We start from the raw sequence: 11,306 nt of genomic DNA, 5'->3' as shown, positions 1-11,306 counted from the left end.
CACTTCCTTGCAATAAGTAGAAGCCACTGCCACATTCCCACGTATTGGGAAAATGGACTACTGTGTGCGAACAGGCCCTTCACCCTAATAGCAGGGAAGATGGATTATCTTTGGCCAGTGGAGCTGCCAATCTAGACATACACATTCAGCTGAATACAATTAAAAGCAGTTCTTTAAATGCAAATGTAATTACTCATCTTTATGATACAATAGTATTGAATTAACTGCCCATATATTCATAGTATGATGAGCCCTGTATAGCACAAGGTCAGCAGGTCCTCTCCTTGTCCTTACAGTCTAAAGCAGATGACACTGACATGGACAAACAAGTGCACATGCATAGTTGCAGCAGTTTTAGAGAAACCTAGAAAGCTAGGTAGCAACACTATGCATAAATGTTGTGTTCCAATGCATTAGTTTGCTTTAACAAAAATCCAGGAGGTATTTTCTCTTTATTCAGGAAGGCTTCATGAAGCAGGAAGTGTTTAAAGGAGGGAAGGTTACTGGTTAAATTAGGATAGGAAGAACCTTCCGTAACTAGTTGCAAAAGTGAGTGCTGGGTGGGTTGAGGAATGGGAAAATGGGGGAGCAAGGTGTTTTGTGTAGATGGAACAAAAGGCAAAGGATATACTGTAAGGAAGGCCAGATAAAGCTTGGAGTAGCATGAGAACTTGAGGAATAGTATGATATGGGGTGTGCAGCAGGCAGAGAGAATCACCTTAGCTGAAACATGGGTGTTAGGAGCAGACCATGAGGTGGCAGACCCATCATCTATAGTAAACCAGGTACTATGCTATAACTATTGATAAGGAAACAGCTGACTGACACTGGAAGAATAAGCAGTTTAAGGGGACTAGCTCCGATGGGAGACAAAGGTCAGAAATTGTAGTATCTGATGAAGATATTTTGATGAGCAGGTGAGAAGAAAGATAAACATGGCCACATGGCCAAGGCCTGGGATAAATAGCCGTTTCACATTGAATTAGAATTCTGTGGCTGGAATAAGATCGGGGAGAGCAGCAGGAAGATACAGTATTCTGTAATAGCTTGTTGTATTAGAGATTAATTAGGATTCTAGTGTTGAATCTTAGTACAAAAAAAATCTAATATTTATTAGGAATTAAGGGAAGATGGTATTTCTGTTATGTTGCCTAAGCAGACAGGAAGCTATAAGAAACCAGTCTGAAGCAGTGCCTCAGGATCTGAGATGATTTAGGAAGTGTGCTGTAATGTCAAAAAAAAAAAAAAAATATATATATATATATATATATATATATAGTCTTTAGTGTATCTATGTATAGTCTTGTGGGAAAAGCACTGGTTGGGGTGTCAACAGATATTCTGGTTCCAGATGTCTTGTGTGTAAGTTAACCTGCCTCCATTTCCCTTTCTGTAAAGCAAAATAATGTTTACACCTAATCTGTCTCTCAGGGATACCATATTAATAAAAATTATGTCTATAAAGTGCCTGGTGTTTCTTCAAGTGTGTGTGTGTATATATGTATATATGTGTGTGTATATATGTGTATATATATGTGTATATACGTATATATGTGTGTATATATGTGTATATATGTGTATATATATACACACACACACACACAAATTACAATCAAGTTGTGGATGGTAGGAAAAGATCAGTCTTTCTTTTTTTTAGCTCCCTGTGTGGGTTTACTAGAAGTATGCTTATCTGAATCTTTATATTCTAGAAAGAGGAGTAAGTCAGATTGTGGTAAAAGGGGAATTAGAATGCAAATCCTTCCTTTGTACCTCTAGCCATATCCACAATAAATTAGGACCCAAGATAACTGGGCATGCAGAGACTTATTTTTTAAATTTTTATTTATTTTATTTTTTAGAGACAGGATCTCACTCTGTTGCCCAGGCTGGAGTGCCGTGGTGCCATCATAGGTTACTGCAGCTTCAAATTCCTGGGCTCAAGCGATCCCCAGCCTCCCCAATAGATGGGACTACTTGCATGAGCCACCACACTCAGCTCATTTTTTAAAGTTTTGTATTGATGAGGGGTCTCTCTATGTTGTCCAGGCTGGTCTTGAACTCCTGGCTTCAAGTGATCCTCCTGCCTCAGCCCCCCAAAGTGCTGGGATTACAGGCACGAGCCACAGTAACCAACTCAGCTGAGTCTTACTTTAAAAGACCCAGAACCAGCTGGGCGCAGTGGCTTATGCCTGTAATCCCAGCACTTTGGGAGGCCGAGGCAGGTGGATCATGAGGTCAGGAGTTTGAGACCAGCCTGGCCAAAATGGTGAAACCCCATCTCTACTAAAAAATACAAAAATTAGCTGGGTGTGGTGGCGGGCGCCTGTAATCCCTGCTACTCAGGAGGCTGAGACAGGAGAATCACTTGAACCCGGGAGACAGAGTCTACAGTGAGCCAAGATCATGCCACAGCACTCTAGCCTGGGTGACAGAGCAAGACTCCGTCTCAAAAAAAAAAAAAAAAAAGACCCAGAACCAACACTCCAAACTCCAGATGAAAAGAATGTGCAGAAGGAATAGGGCAAGGGCCAACTTGCTTACCAGGTGAAAACCCAGTTCATCTCAAACTACCTCACAAACCATTACATGCTGCCCAACCTGCCATTCCTCTGGATGGAAGCAGCAAAACATATCTTCAAACTTTCTGAGAAAGAAACCAAGCCCACTGTTGGGCATCTCTGCACCTCTAACTTTTTAACATCAGTAAAGCCTTTGTGGGAGAGATGGGGTGGCATGTGCAGCAAAGGACGCAAAAAATGTGTATTAGCAGAAGCTGGACAATCCTGTTCACATCAGTTGTTTCCTTAGCGCCATTACTTTTCTTTTCCCCCATACTATCATTTTTCCTTTTATTGTTTGTTCTCTATGGCCAATGCCATAGAATGTAACATGTTTTTGCCATTCTCATTTATTGTAATCTGAATGTAGACTCTTGAGTCTTGTCAACGTAGTATAGCACTATTTTTACGGTGACCAGGTAAGAACGGGAAGATGAGGTAAGATTGTAAAGATATATCAGTTCTTTCCCCATTATTCAATTCAAAATCCAAAACGAAGACTTTACTCCTATACACTCAAATAACTATGTAATGACATGCATGTCTCAAAAGTTTTGACATATAAAATGTTATGTAGAATTCTTTGAAACCATGGTGCTTAAAGTACCAGGTGTGTGTGTGTGTATTTTTTAAGAGCTTAAATTCTTCCTTTCCTACCACACCCAACATGGTGCTCTTTTAGAAACAAAACTTTGGAACAACTAGAAGTCAGGTTCAACACTAGAAACAGAAGTCCAATGTACCTCAGAGCTCAAAAAGGCTCTGGAGAGCAGAACTTCACTGTGGTCAAAGAGTAAAGTAAAAATATTAAAAAGAAAATACATTGATTCCCAGTTGACTCAGTTCAACCTGTATAACCCAATAGATAAATCAGGGAAGTAATTTTAAAGTCCTCTATAATTAATGAGTTCCTCAAATTATTTAAGTAGAATTTAATTTACAAATATTTTATTGACATCTTTCTTAAATATACTCACATTTAAGTATATTTACTTAAACCAAAGATACTCACATCATTGTACACAGTGAGGTCTATATTCCAATAACTTATGCTGTGAGTCACCAAGCACCTGAATATTTCTTATGCCTCACATATTTCTGGTTGCCCAAAGTTGGCATTTAAGAATTTTTAACAGATAAATGCAGGAGCAACATTTACAGAGGCTAGGCCAAATTCTAATGAACTTAGTGCTCTTGATGTGGAACTAGTGTAGGCAAAATGAAGCTGCATTCCAGGTCAGTCCCATAATACTTCACCTCTGGGTTCATTTATGTACAGATAAGACACAAGCTATATATGGTCTTAGCAACAGAGAGAGTGAAAATAGCAGCTATGGTGGTGACCAGGTAAGTCTGGGATGGGGCTTTGAAGATGCAAATGGTATGCATGTACAGGGTTACCTGGTATTAACAGTAGGGGGCAGGCGTACTTTCCAAAATGCTAGATCACTGAAGGAATCCAGGAAATAAGGTTTCAGAGAGTCTATTCCAATCTACATACACTGTATACAGTTTTTGTAACTTTTAATCTTGATATAATTTCAAACTTACAGAAAAAGTTCCAAGAGTACAAGAAACTCCTGTATACCTGGATTCACCAACTATTTATATTTTGCCTATTTGCTTTTCATTCTCCATGTTTGTGAATGTGTGTGTATATACACTTTTTTTTTTTTTTTTTTGAAACAGGGTCTCACTCTGTCACCCAGACTGGAATGCAGTGATCTGATCATGGCTCACTACAGCCTTGACTTCCTGGGCCCAAGCCATCCTCCTACCTCAGCTTGTTTAGTAGCTAGGAATACCGGCATGTGCCACCATGCCTGGCTAAGATTTTTTATTTTATTTTATTTTATTTGTAGCGATGGGGTCTCCCTATGTTCTCCAGTCTGTTTTGTTGTTTTTTTGAGATGGTCTCACTCTGTTGCTCAGACTGGAATATAGTGGTGTGATCTCAGCTCACTGCAGCCTCGAACTCCCAGGCTCAAGTGATCCTTCCACTTCAGTCTCCTGAATAGCTGGGACTACAGGCATGGGCCACCATGCCTAATTTTTTAAAAAATGTTTTTTTGCAGACGGGGTTTCCCTATGTTGCCCAGACTGGTCTCGAACTCCAGGATCCTCTTGCCTCAGCCTCCCAAAGTGCTAGGATTACAAGTGTGAGCCATGGTGCCTGGCCCACATGTTTATTTTTTTAAAAAACATTCAATATTTCACCGTTAAATTTGATGTTGGCTGTAGTTTTTCATAAATGCTCTTTATCAGCCAATCCACATAAATTCTAGAACCTCAAACAAAAAAACTTATGCCATCCCTTCCCTCCCTTAAGAGTAGCATGACTTTTATAGTGTGAAAAGAATTTCATAAGGCTAATAAATTAAAATTATACACTTCAATAGCTTTTGTATACATACTAAACAAAAAAAGGACTATAAAACTTTATAACCATATTTTCATTGAATATATTATCATGAACACTTTCAGTCATTAAAATCTATTCTACATCATTTTTAGTGACTGCAATAGATCCACATTTTATGAATAAACTTTGATGTTTTTACTATACAATTTCTCTATGAGTAGATTGAGGGTAGAAAATAATATAATGCTATATATAATGCCACACAAAGTTACAAACACATATCTAAGAACTTCGAAAACCACAGAACTTCCCTCTACCCTGTTCCTTAAAACAAAGTCTGAGTGGAAAAAACAAACTTTTTCCCTCTGCTCTCACACCACAATAAAGACAGAAAACTTCTCTGACCAAATGTGTGCTTTTTTCCCCATCACCAAGCAAGCAATCAATTTTGCAGCAGATACCATCTAGGTGTCCTCCAATTTCCCATGCTATCCCCTAGAGATGGCATTTGATCCCACAGACTGAGGGCCCAGTCCCACAAGACTGCTGCCCACTTCCAATGCCAAGTTCAAACCCTAGGTGGTTTTCAAATCAGGGTTCCCATGACCCCTCGAGTTTAATTTGCTAGTAAAGCTCACAGAACTCAGGGAAACACTTAGGTTCACTGGTTTATTCTAAAGGACAGTACAAAGGATAGAGATGAAGAAATGGATAGAGCAAGGCATGTGGGAAGGGACAGGGAGCTTCTATACCCTCTTCAGGTATAGCACCCTCTAGGGACCGCCACATGCTCAGTTACCTGGAAGTGCTCCAAAATCTGTTCTTTTGGAGTTTTATGGAGGTTTCATTATGAAGGTATGATTACCACTGGTCACTGGTGATCAACTTAACCTTCAGCCCTTCTCCCAAGAGTTTGGGGGAGGACTGAAAGTCCCAACTCTAATCATGCCTTGGTCTTTCCAGTAGGGGCTGCCAGCCAGCAGTCAACTCATCAGATACAAAAAGGCATCACTCTGGAGACATTAAGGATTTTAGCAGCAGTATGCCAGGAAACAGGGTCAAAGACCAAATAAATACTTTACGATATCACAGAAAACCTATCAGAAACCCTTAGTAATTTTATTAGGGTTGTCATCAGCCTTAACTTCTTCTGATACCAGGGAAAAACACACATTCTAAAGAGCAAAGCAATTCAAGCATAACTTGGTATCTAATACGCTCGTTTTTTGTTTTTTGTTTTTTTTTTTTGTTTTTTTTTTTACCTTTCAGAACTGTCTTCGTTTGTCCCTTGTCTTCAGCTGAAATGGTCACAGTATGTGTGTTTATGTAAGCCTGCACCAGTGGTCCATCCTGTAGTGGTAGGGTTACAAGAGGCCCAATGAACTCTACTTAACACAATGTTGTCACTACTAGAGGTATCTTTTAGACCCACCAGAAAGTGAGTACTAAGGTGGAAATACAGCTTCCACAAAGAAAATGTAATAGAAGCTGTTTTAAAACTGAAAGCTGCAGTGATCTGTGATCAAGTCACTGCACTCCAGCCTGGGCAACAGAGTGAGAGCCTTTGCTGAAAAAGGAAAAAAAAAAAAGAAAGAAAGCTGCAGCTATTTCTGTCTTTCTCACCCCTCAGCCAGTTATTCTCTCCTCTTCCAAAATTGGAGCAATGACTTCAATCTCTTTCTAGTACTGATGGGACAATCATAAAGAGGGCAAAACCAGATCTCAGCAACTAGCTTTGTCTGTCACTAGGGTCATCCCCAGGCATTCACACAATCCCTGGTATAGAATGTGACCTGGTGTCAATGGTCTTGGGATCTTGGAGAATACTTTTTTTTTTTTTTTTTCCGAGACAGGGTCTTACTCTGTCACCCAGGCTGGAGTGCTGTGGCATCACAGCTCACTGCACCCTCGAACATCCCTGGGCTCAGGTCTCCTCCCACCTCAGCCTCCCTGGTGGCTAGGACTACAGGTGCCTGGCTAATTTCTGTTTGTTTGTTTTTGTAGAGACAGGGTTTCTCCATGTTGCCTAGGCTGGTACTGAACTCCTGGGGTCAAGCAATCTGCCCACTTTGGCCTCCCAAAGTGCTGGGATTACAGGCATAAGCCACCACATCTGGCTGGGGAATACTTTTAAAAACTTAAAGCAAGTGAAGGGAGTCTGATGAAGGTAAACACAATAAAATATAAAGCTGTTTAGAAGGCTTAAAGGTCTTGGCAGTAACCTAATTTCCCCACTTTCCTAACTTTATACTAGTAATTCCAAAACATTTCCTGATGAGAAACTTTGATTTCCCTGAAGTTTTATGATCACTAATGGGGAAGGACTACTGAGTCACAATAATCACTGGTGGAATGGGGATTTAATTAGCAACAACAGTCAAATCCCACCCAGTAAGCACCTGAGAGCTTGTGAGTCAGTTGAAGACACATATTTACTGAGTACCTGCCACATGTAAGGTGCTGGTGATAGAGCCCAAGGAACTTGGCTGCTATGCTTCCAAGGAGTGGTGGACTGTGTCACTAAGTGGGATATGGCAGGACCTTGATTGCAACACATACTCAGAAGTAGTTCACCTCATTACAGCTTAAAAATGTAACACTCTGGGCTTCAGGTGATTCCATTTCTTCCTCAGTTCAGATCTGGTGCTGTCAGAAGCAAAGATGTAGTTGATGGATTCATAAGACAGATCCCACACCTGAGACTGGGTCAAATTAAATGTTTCAGCTGCCAGCTGGTACTCCTGAGACAGGTGTGTTGCAAAAACACCCTTATCATCAGTCTGCCAATGTAAACAAGAATGTTTCAAAATGAAAAAGGAAGGATTTTTCAAAAACGACCATCTTTTTGTTTAGAGTCTATTTTCCTATTTACTATACTTCTTTCAAGAGTCTAAACAAGGGCCTACAAATTTATCTGTACATAGCTGTAACTAAACAGACTTATTTATACCTTAAGATACCAGAGCAGTGTTTCAACTCTGGCTGTATATTAAAATTATCTAAGGAGTTTTTAAAGCCTATCTATGCCCAGGACTCACCCCAGATCAAATAAAACAGAATCTCATGGGATGGGTGTGGAGCATCAGTTTGTTTGTTTTTGTTTTTAAGTCCTCTCAAGTACCTTTTGCTATAGAGCCAAACCAGAGTCACCCTGGCCCTCTGCAGTCTCTCATGTCCCAGTCCCTTTTCTTTTTTTTTCTTTTGAGATGGAGTTTCACTCTTGTTGCCCAAGCTGGAGCGCAATGACATGATCTCCACTCACTGCAACCCCCTCCTCCCGGGTTCAGGTGATTCTCCTGCCTTAGTCTCCCAAGTAGCTGGGATTACAGTTGTGCGCCACTATACCCAGCCATACCCCAGTCCCTTCTAACTCCTCTACTTGGGCATTATCCTCAGACATGCAAGGCAGTCAGCTAGGTAGTGAACATCTGACTTAATGCAACTCAGGGAGCAAAAAGGAGCAAAATACTTCACACGGAACACCTTACACAGATCACAGAAGGATGGGCAATGCTGTACCAGAATCCGAAATGGTGCTGGTCATAAGATGGAACTGTCTGACTTTTGACGTTTGAGGTCAAACAGAGTTCTAGATGAAGAGGGGAAAAAAATCTCTTATTAAAAGCAAATAAGTGAACTCACTGTGTTCACCAAGTAGATACATAAGAAATCTTTCCAAAATTTGCTAATTTAGTTTATTAGTTTACAAAGCTGACCTTTCCTTATGTGTGAAAATTTGTAGTTCAATTAGTGTAGTTGTATAGGAAATATGTGCTGCAACTTATGGCAACAGCGGTACCAGGCAAAGAATTAATATCCCTTTCACAGCCATGCACTTCTCTTTCTTTGACCAAAATAGAGAGGACAGAGGAATGTCATGATGAAAAAAGCAGAGAATTATCAATGATAGGAGCAGAAGGGTTTTTTGAAAAGCTACTGCAATCCCTCCTGGTCTAACAGTGGAAGCCAAAACAAAGGTAAGAAAACTGTAGCACTGCGTGTGAGAGCATTATGAAGAGCTAAGAATGAGCAGGGACTTTGCCATGGCTTCTAAGAACCCCTAAACACTTTCACCCAGACAATCATCCATTCACCTCCTTCTGCTTCTAGGTAAGTTAAGCCCATCTTAAGAATGACTCCTACTATTGACCGGGTGCGGTGGCTCACGCCTATAATCCCAGCAATCTGGGAGGCCAAGGTGGGTGGATCATAAGGTCAGGGGATCAAGACCATCCTGGCTAACACAGTGAAACCCCATCTCTACTAAAAAAAAACCACAAAAAAACAAAATGAGCCAGGTGTGGTGGCGGGTGCCTGTAAGTCCCAGCTACCAGGGAGGCTGAGGCAGGAGAATGGCGTCAACCCAGGAGGCAGAGTTTGCAGTGAGCCAAGATTGCGCCACTGCACTCCAGCCTGGGCAACAGAGCGAGACTCCATCTCCCAAAAAAAAAAAAAAAAAAAAAGAGAATTGACTCCTACTACTAACAAATTCCTTCCTGGAAATATTACCAGTTTCCTCAGCCAGAGTAAATACCTGACTGACTTGATCGATGGCATCTGCTCACTTGAGTAAGGCAGCCTCAACACAGGCTCCCTCAGTTTAAGGGATGACAAACCCAAACTCCCCCCCTCACTCTGTTGGGAGCAGAGCCGGGCCACCACACCAAGTAAGATCACTATGCCAGTGGTTCCCATTCTCTCCACTTTGGTGGATATTTAAAATTTTCCTTTGTTTAAAAAAAAAAAAAAAAAGCAAATCTCACCCATTATGAATTGCTGAAAACTCTAGTTAAAACATACTCACACAAGCATTTTTATAAATTGGTAAATTTAGCAAATTGATCATTCTGTAAAATGGTTTGCAGCCAACCACTTCTTCCTTCTTTAGAAAGGCCTTTCCTAACCATCCAATCGAAAGTGGTTATACAATCACTACTATATCAGCCTGTTTAATTTTCTTCATAGAACACTGATACTTTCTTGTATATTTGTTTACCGTCTTCCCTCTGCTAGAATGAGTTTCTTGGGAAAGAAATCTTGCCTGTTTTGTGTACTGCTATATTGACAGCAATGACAACAAAGTAGGCACTTCATAAACACAGACAATCAAGTGTGTAATGATCAACAGACATGTGAAAATATACTTGGGATTTTCCATGTTTAAGTTTTAAATAATGTTACATATTTTCAAAACACATGTCAATTTTGTTAAAGTCATTTCAAAATTCTAGATGACCCTTTATTCCTTTAAAAAATTCTTATTGAGTTCCAAGCACTGGAGAATGTAGCAATGAATAAGACAAGCAGGGGCCCTGCTCTTATAGAGCTTATATTCTAATGGAAGCTGAAGCTTTCTGTTACTTAAATAAGGCTCAGAAAGCACACACTCCATGCATCTTTTAATAGCGAGATGACATTCGTACTTTGAGAACACTACTTCTCTACAATCCCCAGAAAACCTGGGGATTGGGGGAGGGACAGAGAGTCATCTGGAAGACCTGAAACTCCAAGCCTTACCCAGTGGTATCCGATGTTGCCTCACAAAGTCCACCAGATCCAGGGATCCTCTCTCACCGGAGTTGAGAAATGTCCCATGCCCGATTCTGTCAGGAAGCAGATCCAGGAGTATTTGTGTTTCTTTTTTTTGGTTTGGAATCTAAAGAAAGGGGAGGAAAGGGGATCAATGGCCTCTTTCAGTGGTTCTTAAAGAGAATTTTTTTTCTATAGCTAGGTACTCTGCACCTCTGAGTAGTACTTAATGCAGACCTTTTGGAAAACTGAACTACTACTGCCTTCCTAGCTCTCTTTGACTTTTATCATTCTTTCCTCAATATTCTTCTAGATTCATTTCAATGATAATAATAAATACTTATTAAGAACCTACTTTGTGCTTTTTCACAGAAATTATTTAAGGCCTCACAAGAATCTTAAAAAGTATTAAGATGAAGAAATTAAAGCTGAGAAAAATTAAGTAATTTTCGAAAAATAAAACTTCGTAACTCTATACCTATATGTGTGTTCTGTAATATACATGTGTTCATATATATTATAAAAAGTTCTCAAAAAATATAAACACAAAACTGTTAACATATTAACTCTAGGGAGCAAAACAAATAGAAATTGGGCTTTTAATTTTTAATACTTTCCTTCTTGACACTTGGATTTTTTTCAGGTACACATAACTCTGACAGTTAAAAATGTAAAGCATTTTTTTTTAAAAAGTTGTCCAAGGTCACAGAGCTAGTGAACGGCAGAGATAAGGGTGAAACCTAACTCAGTCTGACTCCAGGGCCCAGTTACTTCCCTCACATAGTGTGCTCATCATGTTTGATTCTGACAAGGCTGGCTATGTACATACCACAATCACCATGAAAATGTCTGGCTGT

The 11,306-nt window shown here is 40.1% G+C and overlaps 1 protein-coding gene across 19 annotated transcripts in view; it reads right to left on the bottom strand.

The window, feature by feature from the left end:
• The window catches only part of MAPDA (N6-Methyl-AMP deaminase), a 34,232-nt gene that overhangs the window by 5,430 nt on the left and 17,496 nt on the right, over positions 1-11,306 (bottom strand). For 9 of the 19 annotated variants that reach the window (XM_065547854.2, XM_073995707.1, XM_005559346.5 and 6 more), the window contains 3 exons: positions 10,438-10,576; positions 8,409-8,509; positions 4,997-7,700 (listed from right to left, as the gene is read on the bottom strand). In XM_065547854.2, the coding sequence (XP_065403926.1) occupies positions 7,506-7,700; positions 8,409-8,509; positions 10,438-10,576 (435 nt within the window). In that variant the 3' untranslated portion in view covers positions 4,997-7,505. Of the gene's footprint in view, positions 1-4,996; positions 7,701-8,408; positions 8,510-10,437; positions 10,577-11,306 lie in introns of those variants that run through there. The other 10 variants (XM_005559350.5, XM_073995716.1, XM_073995719.1 and 7 more) reach the window with 3 other exon arrangements.

This window comes from Macaca fascicularis, chromosome 7 (assembly GCF_037993035.2).
Source record: "Macaca fascicularis isolate 582-1 chromosome 7, T2T-MFA8v1.1".
Classification (NCBI taxonomy): Eukaryota; Metazoa; Chordata; class Mammalia; order Primates; family Cercopithecidae; genus Macaca; species Macaca fascicularis.
This window is presented reverse-complemented; position numbering and strand designations above follow the sequence as displayed.